Source organism: Phoxinus phoxinus (genome assembly GCF_949152265.1).
Source record: "Phoxinus phoxinus genome assembly, chromosome: 16".
Classification (NCBI taxonomy): domain Eukaryota; kingdom Metazoa; phylum Chordata; class Actinopteri; order Cypriniformes; family Leuciscidae; genus Phoxinus; species Phoxinus phoxinus.
The window spans coordinates 10614446-10629222 of record NC_136891.1 but is presented as its reverse complement, the minus strand read 5'-3'; the positions used below and the strand labels follow the sequence as shown (position 1 = coordinate 10629222).

The window sequence follows — 14777 nt, the reverse complement described above, 5'->3', positions numbered from 1 at the left end:
TAACTAAACAGGCCCAGGGGCCCCATTGACCCCATTGAAAAAAAATGATATGGAAGGAAATCAATGGTGCCATGACATCAACTGTTTGGTTACCAACTTTCTTCAAAATATCTTCTTTTTTTGTGTGTTCGGCAGAAGAAAGAAATTAGCACAGGTTTGGAACAATTTGAGTGTGAGTAAATGATAATTTTCATTTTTGGGCGAACCATCCCTTTTATCAGCACAAATCGGGACTGATACGAGTAACTTTTACGCAATTTGGAGTCACTTTTGAATACACTTGTGCTGTAATTTAAAGGAAAACATCTATGAAATGCTATCATTTTAATTGGAAAGTAAAAAATCAAGAAACACCTGATAGTTCTTAACAAATTGTCAGTTTTTCAAGTCAGAAGTGCCTGTGGTCTGTGCACATAGCATCAACCACAACCAATAAGTGAAATTATTATTTTGATATAACAAAATTTTTATAAAAACAATTTCAAGAAGTTTGTTATTTAACCCATATTACATGATGGGGGCATGGCAATCCCTGCATAACAGAAATGACCCATATCATTCTGGACCACAAATCCAGTAAACTGTTAATAACAGAAGAGGTCCTTTAGATGGCAGCAGAGTCTTGAATTCTAAATACTAAATGGTTTATTATTTTATTTGCAGCTCAACTGGATGTAATGTTCCATGCTGTTCATTAAAATGAAAAAGTATTTATTGAAGTAGCTAAGTATTAAATATATTTTATATAATATATTTGTTTTCTATTTTGATTTTTACATTCCCAAGGTATAGGCAAACAAAAAGTATAGGCTATAGCCTATGTAAATAATGAACAAATGCAAATATATACTCAAATGGAAAATTACTTAAAACAGGCTTAGGCTATAGCCTAACTAAATAAAATAAATAAGATAACAAAAATAAAGCAAAATATTACACCTCGACAAAATATACTGACTTCTTTAACAAAACAAATGAAGATTTACCTTAAGAGCTTTGAAAAAGACATTGAGCAATATAGGCCATATATATCCAAGCTATTAAATCTAAAAAATTTTTTTTTTTTATTAAAAGCTCTTAAAGTAAATCTTCATTAATTTTGTTAAAGAATGATGTATATTTTGTAAAACAATAAAATGGCTTTTGATGACTGAATTTACTATAATGAATGTGATTTGTTAAGGGGATAATGAAGTAGCCTAGTAACTTAATAGCTAAAGTTATGTTTTTTTTGTTTGTTCACGTTATAGAAACCAAACAAAACAAACCCAAATAGACCAAAGTATGTGTAATAGACCAAAAGGTGCCGTTTCTTTGGGGGCAGCACAAAAAAACGAGCAACTGGTACCTGATAATATCGTAGCTTGACGTCGTAGCTTGACGTCACCTCAAAGGAACCTGGCCGCAGCCTTCCCGGAAGAACGTCATCACACTGCGCGATCAAACCAACATAGCAAAGTGCGCAGCTACTTAGCTTGTGCTAGCTGTGAAATATTGAGATTATAGATTATAATTTCTCGCTTTTTCTCGCAAAGTTTGAGTTTTTGTTTCCTTTAAACAGATCCAACCATGGCGATGCAAGCAGCTAAACGAGCCAATGTAAGTCCAGCTTTGTTCAGATTATCGTTATGTTGATAGGTTGGCCCTCAAATGGCTAAACCGCACTTTCAAGATGGATGTTTATTGTTGTTTTCCTGGTATAAAAATGATGAATTACCTATAAGACAAACAAGTAAGCTCTTGCTAGTGGTATGATAATGTATATATATATATATATATCCCCTGCTTTTGTATTTATAAATTTGGACATATTATTTAGGACTCGAATTCCTTCTTTTAGTATAGAAATCATGTAGGCCTAGTTAAAATATTTATCATGTCACGTCCATACATTTAGTTTAATACTTAAATCTCATTCGAAGCACTTGAGGGTGTACAAAATCTTTAAATGGTGGTGTAGTCTTTGGTTTAAAGGGATAGTTCACTTTAAAATTAAAATTCTGTCATCATTTACTCACCCTCAAGTTGTTTCAAACCTGTATTAATTTATTTCTTCTGCTGAACACAAAGAAAGATATTTTGAAGAATGTCGGTAACCAAACAGTAGTCTGTACCCATTGACTTCCATAGTAGGAAAAAAAAATACTATGGAAGTCAATGGGTACAGACTACTGTTTGGTTACTGACATTCTTCAAAATATCTTTCTTTGTGTTCAGCAGAATAAATAAATTAATACAGGTTTGAAACAACTTGAGGGTGAGTAAATGATGACAGAATTTAAATTTGAAAGTGAACTATCCCTTTAATGATATGAAACTATTTTCCATTCATATATATCCCAATGTTCCTCTTTACTGCTATGTTTCAGATTCGTTTACCTCCAGAGGTGAACAGGATATTGTATATACGTAACCTTCCATACAAGATCACTGCAGAGGAGATGTATGACATCTTTGGAAAGTACGGGCCAATTCGTCAAATCAGAGTGTGAGTATCAGTTTATTTCTTACATTTAGCATACCAATGTGATTGACAGACACTTTCATATAAAGTACCTACCGATTGTGTGTCATCATTAATCACATTTATATTTGTAAGTGCAGAAACTGATTGTTCTTTCAGTGGGAACACACCAGAATCGAGAGGAACAGCCTATGTTGTATATGAAGATATCTTTGATGCCAAAAATGCCTGTGATCACCTTTCTGGATTCAACGTCTGCAACAGATACTTGGTTGTATTGTACTATAATGCAAACAGGGTGAGTTTAACTGTTTTTGTCTTTGATTCAATCACAGTGCTGGGTAGATTACTTACAAATTGTAGTCCTAACTGAACACAAATGACATGATATAAATTGTAGTTAGTCCCGAAATGTACATGTAAATTACATTTCACATTTTTTAGGTAATATATTCTTGATTGCTTTTGACCTAACTTGTAACGATTCAAATAGTATAACTTTGTAGCCTATTGGTCATTTCAAAGGCAAAGATAAATTATTCTATTTGGTTGATATCAACAATATGAAGTGCATTACACATTACATTACGACAGGTTTCCCTAACTAGGATTTGGGAAGGAACTGCAGGGCATTCATACATTTATGAAAAGCTTAATTAAATCTTAAAAAATATTAATTATAAGACATTATCTAATAAGAACAATTCAAATAAAATACTAACAAAAAAAACATTCAATTTGTTTATGCTATGCGGCCTCTCAACTTTCCAATTAATACTTACATAATACTTATTATAATCTAATTCGATTTTTAGAATCTGATTACATAATCTAGAAGATAACATATAATCAGTTACTAGCCAACACTTATATTCCACTTTATGGTGTGAATTTAAAAAAGTTTTCATGTTTCAATAATTGTTAAATTAGTAGTTCACCAATGACGATACATAAATGAAAATTAAGATCCTCATTCCTGTTTCAAACACTAGGATATCTTTCTTTTGGGGAACACAACACAAAGATGGATATTATACAGAATGTCCTTTCCTTTCCATAAAATTAACTATTGTCCAACGATTCATTTTTGAATGAACCTTTGACATGTTAATAACAACGAGAATGTGATAAAAAGTTGTTACCTTTGTTTCCCCTCCCCAAGGCTTTCCAAAAAATGGACACCAAGAAAAAGGAGGAGCAGCTGAAACTTCTCAAAGAGAAGTACGGGATAAACACAGACCCACCGAAATAGTCAACAGTTTTTTTCTTCATTTCTGTTATTGTTGTTTATCCCATCTCCTTTCCCCTTCACCCCATTAAGTAATGATGTTTTTTTTTTAAAATGTCAGTTGAACATTGTTCATTACTTGGCCTATGGTCTTGTTATATATATTGACCCCATTTCTTTTTCTGTGAGCTGTGGTAATATCGAATAAATTGGCAATTATTCATCAGCATTTGTTTTATTAAATCAGTGATTTCCTTTTTTTAATATAACTGTCTGGTGTCTTATTTGTACATTTTTATTAAACTAGTTTCACAGTTCCAGAGTTTAAAATCTAGTGTTTACAAATTAAACTGAATTGAATGACTTGATTGATAAACTCTTGGATTCATATTTCTCTGATTATCAATAAAACATTGCATATAACAACACCATGTATATTACTTTATTTGAAGATAATGCTTGTCATTGATGTTTTTTGATGTTGTTTCTAATTGCAAAATAAATAAATATTCAAATATAATTACATATGGCATTTTTTTATGCAGTAACATTAAAGTTGCTTTAGAGATGAGATTGAGTAAAAAAACAAAAAAAAATTTGCTGCCTTAATGCAGCCCCCTATTTTTCGTCTTAAAATATTTTGTATACTATATTGTAATGTGTCTGCAATTAACCAATCTATCTTTTTAGTAATCCAGAATTATTATTGAATATATTGCGTTGGATTATTATTGGACTATGCTGCTTCCGTTTTTAATGCACTTCCGTATGACCATAAATGAGCCAATCAGCTGAACGCGCGAGAACGAGGCGCGAAAGCGACAGTCGTATCTAGTTACGTATCCTAATTTCACCGTTTAAACATCGTTTGTAGAAACAGTACGCTTACCCTGATTTTTGTAGAACTGATTCTTAGTTGTTCGCTGTAACTAACAGAAGTATCACGTGGTGAAAATCCATTTTTTGGTTTGCGTGCCTTTAATCCGCCTCGACGGTTGACAGAGAAGCCAAGATGTCGTCGGTCAACAGTGAAATAAAAGCGGAATCTACCCTGAAGTGGTGAGTGTTTGTAATACGTGTTCGTTTTATGTTGGCTAACGTTATATCTATTAACTTAAATGTGTGCTAATCAAAATGAGAGACATTTGTCGAGATTGTTATGTCGCATTTTAGTTATTCGCAACGCTGGGGAAATTCACAACTCTGGATGGGTTAAACTTGAGTTTATTTAATCTAATTCACTTATTGTGGGAGAGAGTTTTGTAAGTCATACATTTGAATGTAAAAGTCTTTCTTTTTGTTATACTAGAGGCGGAATCCAGTTAACTTAATTTCCTCGTTTGCCAGTTTTTTTTGATTCACGCTCTCTCTTGCAGACCTGACGCAAACGTTACCGTATCTATAGCGATGTAAAAGGATGATTATCAATTGATTAATGATCCTATATAGAATGCCAATTCGTTTTAACGAATTTAACTTTATTATTTCTTGTGTTGGTAATCAGAGGCTGCACGTGTTACAATCTCACAGGTCGCACCTGTGAGAGGGCAGCTGACTGACTCCCTCCAAAAGCACATTTTCTAATTTCCTCGTGTTACTTTACTTTTATACTGTTAATGTAAAGTGGCTGTAGCTTCCAGCTGGTGTCTTGAGCTACTAAGGGGAAACTTACATTATATTTACAAACTCACCACACACCGTAATGGTCAATAACTAATTTGTTGAAATAATTTTTTTTTCTGAAAAAGATGACACCTTGCACATAAAGATAGCACACTGCTTAAGCATTTTACAGAAAAAAAAAAATCAAAATATGTGGAAAACACCTATTTTAGCTTCAGGTTCTTAAGGGCTAATGTATTAAAAAGGTTATGTATTGTCTCATATGTCAAGTTGTGTGGTCCGTAAAAAAAATACAGTATGAGATGAGGTGTTAGGTTGAACATCAGCGAAATGTTCCAACTTGTATTTTAATATTGCACTGTCTTGTGTCCTGTCCCCCACCACAGGTGTATTTAACATAACCTTAAGAATCAGTTTTCAAAAACCTTTACCTAGTGAACTGCTTGGCCTATTCTATGAACTGCATGAAATTAAACGGCCAATTTGAATTACTGTGCTGCCAGATACAGGGTAACGTTAGATGTATTTTGTTTATTGAAATAGTTGGATGTGACTGCCCAAAGAAAATTAGTTTTGAGACTTTAACATGCATATAATTTCATGCTGTCACTGCATTTAGTTGATATGAGGTATTCCGAACATTGTACGTTTTAAGGCCCTTTCACACCGGACGCGTACACGAAAAAGCGAAACGAAAAAGCGAATAGTTCGTGTGCGAAATAGGGACAATTTGAGGAGCTCGTTCAGACAGTGGCACCGCATCTGACGAGACAAACCACTAACTTCAGGGAACCAATCGGTCCGGAGCAGCGTCTGGCAGTCTGCTGAGGTGAGGGCTACGTTTACATGCAATCAAATAAACAATCCACTGTGTGTGATTGGCTGAAGCCTTTTCTGTCGCCGCAAAAGTAAAAAAAAAAAATCGACATCGAAGCGAAAAAAAAAAAAGTCGTTTTTTCGCCGCAGCACATTCGCGTTCGGTGTGTAAGCACTCATTACACAACAGCTGATCAAAAAATAAAACCATCGCGCGAATTATTCGTGTGTCAAAATCGCGTCCAGTGTGAAAGGGCCTTTACAATGGTTTAACGTTAGTAGACTAAACCATTGTAAACTGTACAATGTTCGGATGACCTCATATCAACTAAATGCATTTATCTTAGTTAATTTAATCACAAAATTACTATTGTTTTGCATTGTTTTAATAAGTGCAGTTTCTAATAATATTACATGTTTGTTTATTGGAAATTTTAATACTAGGGATGTAAATCGGACAGTTCATCACGATACGATATAGATTCTCTCAGCCAGCAATACGATATTTGCCGATACCTCAAATTCTGCGATACGATTACGATTCGATTCAGGGCTATATCGATCGATTAATCGATATTTAAATATTATATGCCCAAGTGTACACAACCAGTTACGTTTATTAACTCAAATGCATCCAAAAATATGTAACATGAAAGTTTAATTAAACTCTTTGAAAATTCTCTCCCAATTGTAGTGCTGTAGCGGCGCTTCGATGTCAAAATTACGTCGACGTCATATTTTTTCGTCGAGACTTCATTTATTTTTTACACCGTTCCCGGAGGTACAGCTCGACACACACGTGGGAGACCGAAACAGCAACCTCTTCACAGAATTCCCAATAGTGTTGTTAAAGTACCGGTCGGTGGTCGGTACTGAAAATGTGACGGTACCAGCATTTCTGTAGTAACGTTACCGGGTATATTCGGTACCCACTAATAGGCGCTGCTTTCGGTCACTTCTGTGTTTATCTAAGCGCGGGGCTCCAGACTAACTTTTTTACTATGAGCACTAGCCTATACCACGATATAGTGTCTGTGTGTATTAAACTGCAAAAAGACTATTTAAATATTGACCCTGCATGTTCTGCTTGTCTCTGTGTGAATGGATGGCGCAGACGCGCGGTTTCATTTACCGCACACACACACACACACACTGAAGAACGAGTGACGCTCGTGCTATTTTCAGTCTCTGCTGCCTCACGATATGATGACATGATGAAATTCATCTCCAGAGCCACTCTGAGAGTCACTTCATGAGCATTTTACCGTTTTGAGAAAAACTATCGTCATATCATACACACACAGAAACTCAAAGGTCTTCACGGCAACCCGTCAAAATAAAAGTTTGGTTTAACTTGACAGAAATAATATTAGTCTACTGTACAATAGATTTAGCTACATCTCCATGTATTAAAAATACTACTACTACTACTAATAGGGCTGGGTACCGAGTCTCGATACTTTTTAGGTATCGACCGAATTGCCTCGATACTATCGAGTATCGAAAAATGGCATGTTGTTCGGTTCCAGATTTCGATACCGCGCACATTTCGATATGAGACGCGCGCGCGCACGCACGCACAAACTCTCGATGCGCATACTTGTACGAGACGCGAGGACACACACACATACTCTCCAGAGCGCACAAATTCATATGAGACGCGAGCACACACACACACAAACTCTCCGCGTACATATTCATATGAGACGCGAGCACACACACACATAATACCTTAAAGATGTGGAAAAGTCGATCAAAAGTGTGGGTACATTTCTCCTGACTCGATGCCAACAGCGCGCGCGATGCAGTATTGCTGCAGAGACCGGTACCACGATAAATACGATGAAGACCTTGACAGTGCACGGAGTAAACATACCTTGTTGATCTGACAGTGTTTATATTGCAATAAATAATAACCTACTGAATGTACACTGCCGATCAAAAATGTGTTGGTTTACTTGGCTAGTCAGATTTTTTTTTTCAGTAAGGATGCATTAAAGTTATCAAAGGTGACATTAAAACATGTGTAATGTTACAAAATATTTCGTTTTTAAATAAATGCTTTTCTTTTGAATTTTTTGTTCATCAAAAAATCATGAAAAAATGTATCATAGTTTCCAAAATATTAAGCAGCAAACTGTTTTCATATTTCTGAAGGGTCATGTGACACTGAAGTAATGATTTTGAAAATTCAACTTTGACATCACAGGAATAAATTACATTTTGAAATATATTCAAATAGGATTGTAAATTGTAATACTATTTTACAATATTACTTAAGTTTTACTGTATTTTTTATTTTAAAAATTCAGCTTTGGTGAGCATGAGCTCTTTATAAAACATTTTTTGTTCCTTTGTGCACTGGCTAAGGAGCATGAGTCAAACTGAAAAAAAGTTTTTCTGAGGTAATATGTTATGTAATCTTGTTAAAATGGATTTCATAAAATTGGTATCGAAAAAAGTATCGTTAGGAACCGGTATCGAAACTGAGGTATCGAAATTGGCACCGGATCGAAAGATTTTGAACGATACCCAGCCCTAACTACTAATAATAATAATAATGTGTGCATAGAAGGTTGCTTATTTTTAAGCAATATTTCTCAGTATTTGCGTTTTACTGCAATGTATTGTAGCCTTCAATGTATTATTTACTTACGATTACTGTCATAAATAATAAAGTAATTTTATCTGTATCGGTCTAACGTTAGCTAACTCATGCTGTGGTCGTTTACAAGTCAAATACATAACGTTAGACTAACGTTAGCCAGCTTATAGTATCATGATTCAGTACACTAGTTCGCCAATGTCAATTAACGGAGCCAAGCAATGTCCAGGCCAGGGTTTTTATTCATCGAGCAACATAAAATAATTGTTATATTAAGCATCCAATTGACCCTTCCCTAAGCCACGCCCGAAAACTGCCACTGGCCAATCGTGGCTTAGCAACCGTAACTAGGCGCGGGAGGTCTGGCAAGCTTTCGAGCGAGGGAAACATGCCGAAGCGTTGTGCGTATGAATTGTGCAAATCTGATACCCGGTATCCTAAAAGTTTGGACGCTGGGTGGAGTTTTTTTCCTTCCCGAAACCTTAAAGCCAAGGGGAGAAATCCCGGGCGTGGATCAAGCAGTGTGGGAGACCCCATTAACAAACACACCTAACCTTATATTGCTTGGAAGTAATAACGGTTCTTTGCTCATAAATGCATATATTTGAACGTAAAATAAGACGATTAAAGTCAAGATGGAGGCTCCCTGACATACTTTAAAATATATTTAAGCATTTTGTTAATCGACGGTCTACCCCTGAGTAACTTTAAGGTTACGTTACCTAGAGCCCGACCGATATATCGGCAGGCCGATATTAGCGCCCGCGAGACTGTGCTCCAAAGTCCAAACCGCGTAGCGCGTGCATGACAGAGGGAGAGAGAGAGCAAGAGACTATGCGCGTATGCCTCATGAAGACAAACTCTTCATTATCCCGCTTATTACATGGCTACCTCACATTATCCGTTTATTAACCGTTAACTGATAAGATGGTAACACTTTTCAATAAGGTTCATTCAGCACTGCCGCTCCCACCACGCGCATCACGCACTGTGCGTAGGGTACCGAGTGCTAAGGGGGCACCAAAAAATAGCCTAATGAAAAATCAATAATTATATTTTAATAATTATTTTAAATATATAGCTCACTGATGGCCGCAAATAGTTTCTCCCGGAATCTAGTGCGAGTGAGCGCGCAGAGCTTTTGCTCCAAACCGCTTAGCGCGTAGAGGGAGAGAAAGAGAGCAAAAGACTGCGCGCGTGTGCCTCATGAAGCACATGTAAGACAAACTCTACATTATCCCGCTTAGTACATGGCTACCTACCAAATAAATCAATAATTTGACAAAAAATATTGATTTTAAAAGGAGTTTATTTATTTAAAAACGTTTTTATAAAAAAAAAAAAAAAAAAAATTATACAAAAAAATTAACTTGCTTCCGCTAAAGAAAATAGTCCGTCTCACTTTTCGTACTTAAGTAGAAGTACAGATACTTGTGTTAAAAAATGCTCTGGTAAAAGTAGAAGTACTGATTTAACTTCTTTACTCAAGTTAAAGTACCAAAGTACAGGCTTGGAAATGTACTTAAAGTATAAAAGTAAAAGCCATGCGAATGATAACCATTTTTTTATGCAAAGCTAACGTTACCTGGCCCACACAAAGCCCACACAAATGCTAGAGTGCAAGCTGAGAAACCTAAGTGGATATGGAAGAAAGGTTCTTTATAAGCCATTGCCTACATTTTAAATGGTCTCAGTATATTTTCCTGCTTTTTTGTCCTTAGCCAATTACATGCCTGTTTGGAGCACAGTCTCTGTCTCGCGGGCGCGCTCGCTATAGATTCCGGAGATTTTAACTAATTTGCGGGCATCAGTGAGCCGCTATCAATATGCGGGAGACTCCCGGAAGGCTATTTTTTTGGTTAAGTTCATGGTGAGTTGGTCATGAGACATACATCGCTTGAATAACAATTAAAAGAACATCCCCATCAGTTCTCTTAACTCAAATAAGCATGACAAAATTTGTGACTATCATGTCCAGTTTTGCTGCTGTTAAATAAGCCGAGAGTGAAGCGGAATTAGCTAGTAACGTTACGTTGTTACAGTGTAGTTGACTGACTGTCCTTTTAACTTTTGACAATGTGACTGAAGTGAACTTTTGACAATGTGACACTAGTGGTCCTCCCATGTCCTAAGTATGGAGCCTTGAGTCGCCTTGGTTCCACATGAAGTATCCAATTAATAGGCCATTAAACAATTTCTCTCACAAAGTTGATTAAACTTTGTAATTTGAGGGATTCCTCATTGAAACACATGGGCTTAAATAGTTCCACAGTCAGTAAAGGTGAAAAAAAGACAGTTTTCCTTTAAAAAATATAATATGTTTACACAGACATGCAAGGAGATTAAATATACTGTGGACAAATTATCATAGTAATTTCCATTGTGCCCACATTGAGAAATGTTATGTTTTTTTTCATTCAAGGTTAGCTTGTGTTGACTCTAGTTTGCATGCGTTTTATGGCGCTGTACCATTTAAGCCCATCTTTAAAAAAAGTTAATTTATGAAAATAATTTCCCCAACAAAACAATTTATGATGTATTTATTTGTAAATTAATGTAAAATAAATCACAAAATATTTAGTGTTTGTAGTTCACATGCTTAATTCTTCAGCAGTCTATCTTCCAGTAAGGCTAATGGTTTGACCTTGAGATTAGCTTTGAGCGCAAACTAATAAAATTCATCTTTCCATTTAAAGGAAAATTATATAAAATTATGAATTATTATTTGTTCATACACAAAAAACAATACATTTATCTCTATAAAACAGATAACTCCGTTCATGTTCATATATATTATGTTATTTTATTTTTTTGTGCATTTGAATATCAATCAAACTGCAGCTGGGTTGTTTTGATTAAATAATAATAAATAAAAAAAATACAGGTAACTGTTAATTGAAAGTGATTTTTTTTTCTTTGTGGCAAAAGCAGATAACTCCACATTTCATGTTTCAGAGTTAAACAAAGCCAAGTAATTGCTACGATACATAATACAACTCTTGGCAGGGTGGGAAATTAACTTTTTTGTCCACCAGCCACAGTGGCTGGTGGATGCCCTTTTTTACCAGCCACTTTTTCCGGAATTCAAATTGCAAGAAAGAAATTGCTTCAATACGTTTTTTATTTATTTCAGGGTACCCCCAGGATCCTCCAGCTTAAATTCAAGGCTTTTTAAGACCTTTTTAATACCATTTCAAATGAAATTCAATGCCAACTTCGTACCCATTCCAACATAAGTATGAGAGGAAAATAACAAATCTGTATAAATGTTTAACCCTGGAAAATAATTATGTAGGCTACTATGTAGGCTACTTGAATTAAATTAAATAAATATATTTATTTTTTATAAAAAATAAAAATTTTAAAATATTTAAATGATCAGTCATATTTAATACATACGCAACAGCGTTGTAGTGCGCTTGGTGTGTGTAGGCCAGTGTGTTCATTTTGGCAACCATTTTTGATTCAGTCTTAGTCTTCATCTTCAGACGAAAATGCTTATGAATGCAAACTTTTAGTCATTACTTTTAGTAAACTGCAGTTACTTTAGGTAGCTATTTTATATGTAGTCTTTAGGCAGAAAATGTCCTAATTATTCTCTCTAGGCCATTCAATTAAGCTTATGATAAATTATTTACATTGCACTCTTTAGCAGTAGCACTTGTGCAATTCTACATATCCCTTTTCCTAAGTTCCGTGGTTCTCCAATTTTTTGGAGTGCCGTACCCCCTGGTACTCAATCTCTTCCACTTAGACTGCAGTCACACCTTTTCCATTAAGGGACAATATTCGCCCCCTTTAATACATTTTTCCATTTATTTTTAACCTTTATAATACCTTTTAAAATAAATAATGCTTTAAATAAAACAATGTTCAATAAATATGCAATGTTAAAAAACGTTTAATATTAATAAAAATATTATATTAATATAGCCAGTAGGTGGCGGTCATCGAGTCATTCATTCATTGAATCTCACGATTCGTTCAAAGCCACAGATTTAGTTGCAAAATAGAGCAATAAGCCTGACTATACTGTTTTAAATGCAGTACATCACTTAAATGTTACCCTTTTTTTTACTGTTGTATACAATCAATGTCACATTTGAAATCGTGTGGATATTCGGGAAACATTGCATTCTTGCTCATATATGATCAACATTAAAAACACTGCTGGATATCAGCCTGCATTTTGGTCGCAGATTTAGTCGCACAAACAGCGCAAGCGGCTCGTGACAGAACACAGACCGACTGAATGACACTTTAATTTAAGTAGAAAATCTCAAATAAAGATCGCTGAACTTCAGCTTGTCTGTGTTTTCAGATCATCCGCGCTTCAGCAGTGTAGAGAGCGCGCGTGCGCATGGTTGCCAGATACTATTGAAAAGACCGTGTAGAAAACATGTTCTTTTAACAGAAAAGCTCTGATTTGGGGTTTAAATTATTGAATTCTGGCATTTGTGGATTAAACCGACACTTTTCCATTTCAGACGAACCTAAGTGCAGTGCATAGACTGGTCGTCGGGAAGGTAGGATAACTATTCCCTCGGTTTCCCTTGGTGATCAATGCGCCACTTGTTAGAAAAGTACCTTTTCGTTTTCTTTACTTCGCCCTCAGTTTGTAGTTGTTCATTTATAACTGCTGACTCCGCTGCGGGCCTCCTAACACCAGGGATATGTCGCCACATTTTTTAAAATAATTTCCCTTTCTTCTGCACCAGCTCGCTCAGCTAACGTATATAGATGCACTTTTTTTAATTCTCAGCTTAGCTATGTGTATAAGTTATACAGTATAACGGTCTCTTCAGCGCCGTGACACACAGCGCTGAAAACCAATCAAAAGAGTAACTCGACAAAAGTGTATTATTGTTACTTAGCAACCGCATTCTTTGACAAAGGCTGTCCAATCCGTACAATGAAATCACTCGCAGCATGTTATTGGTTACTACTTAATACATTCAATGGTAAATCAATGTAAAGACGCGTTTACGCGCGCTTTTGGTGCGAACGCAGCATTATTATAATCCACCCGCCACTGTGGCTGGTATACACGGCAAAGTGACCCGCCAATTTGAAAAAGTACCTGCCCTCGGCGGGTGGCGGGTGCTAATTTCCCACCCTGACTCTTGGTTAAAGTCGGCATGAAATCAAAATTGACCCTATTTACTTTTTTAGCGGATATTACTAGTCTTGTGGTGAACAATTAATCCGTGCAAGTTAATACACGGAAAAAAATTGTTTGCCGAAGTTATCTTTAATCAAAGTTTGAAAAGTTACTACCGGGTCTGGAATGGTTCTTTTTCTGATGACATAGGCTTGACGGCTTGGGTTGGTTACCGGTAATCGCTTAACCACTCCCCTCAAACCGTTACTCTGCTATGGGCGAGAGATGGAGAGGAGGAGCGCTAAAGTAAAACCCTGCCCTCTGCTCAATATTCTGTTTCACTCGGAAATGCGTCACAACACTTGAGAAGTCGTTTACAACTTCCGGTTCCAGGGTCCCCGCGGATCCTTAAAAAGTATTAAAAGGTCTTAAATTCGATTTTTAAAATTTAAGGCCATAAAAAGTCTTAAAGTCTTATTTTTACCTATGAAAGGTCTTAAATTTTAGATGACACTTTGACTTTGACGTATCTAAATACTTTCAAAATGAAAACTATCTTATTAGCGTACATATTGTTTTTTATTATTCTATCTTTGTGGATTTGCTTGTTCACGTGACAATTCGCGTCATTTACGGCAGCGTATTAGCCTGCGTCTGTCTCCTGCACGCGAGAGAGGAGAGGACAAGAAAACAAGTAAATGTCAGTTCAAAAGTAAGTTCATTCTTTGTGCTTAGGATTGTCTATGAACTATGATGATATTGTAATTAGGGATGCGCCGATCCGATACTCAGTATCGGTATCGGCTCCGATACCTCCATTTTGGCCGGATCGGATATCGATCAGACTAGGCCGATCCAAATCCGAAATTGTGCGTATTACTATTCTGTCATTGTTGAGCCCCACAAAAGGCACAAATATGTTATAAAGCACTATAAAGTT

The 14777-nt window shown here is 35.8% G+C and overlaps 2 protein-coding genes across 9 annotated transcripts in view; both read left to right on the top strand.

Moving 5' to 3' along the window:
- Window positions 1-1356: 1356 nt before the first annotated feature.
- sf3b6 (splicing factor 3b, subunit 6) lies at window positions 1357-3961 on the top strand. The gene is made up of 4 exons (XM_079639801.1): window positions 1357-1599; window positions 2370-2488; window positions 2624-2762; window positions 3627-3961. Exons 1-4 carry the CDS (start codon window positions 1570-1572, stop codon window positions 3714-3716), a joined length of 378 nt encoding a protein of 125 aa, XP_079495927.1. The 5' UTR covers window positions 1357-1569; the 3' UTR covers window positions 3717-3961.
- A 530-nt stretch (window positions 3962-4491) lies between these two features.
- tdrd6a (tudor domain containing 6a) overlaps window positions 4492-14777 on the top strand; it is a 49145-nt gene continuing 38859 nt past the window's right edge. For all 8 annotated transcript variants that reach the window (XM_079639654.1, XM_079639653.1, XM_079639650.1 and 5 more), the window contains exon 1: window positions 4492-4751. The gene's annotated coding sequence lies outside the window, so the exon portion shown is untranslated. The remainder of the gene's footprint in view (window positions 4752-14777) is intronic.

Excerpts from the sequence above, each read along its gene's own strand:
- sf3b6 (XM_079639801.1), top strand. The coding sequence starts at position 1,570 with ATGGCGATGCAAGCAGCTAAACGAGCCAAT. Across the intron at positions 2,489-2,623 it reads CCAATTCGTCAAATCAGAGT|TGGGAACACACCAGAATCGA; the intron begins GTGAGTATCAGT and ends TTGTTCTTTCAG. Across the intron at positions 2,763-3,626 it reads TGTACTATAATGCAAACAGG|GCTTTCCAAAAAATGGACAC; the intron begins GTGAGTTTAACT and ends CCCCTCCCCAAG.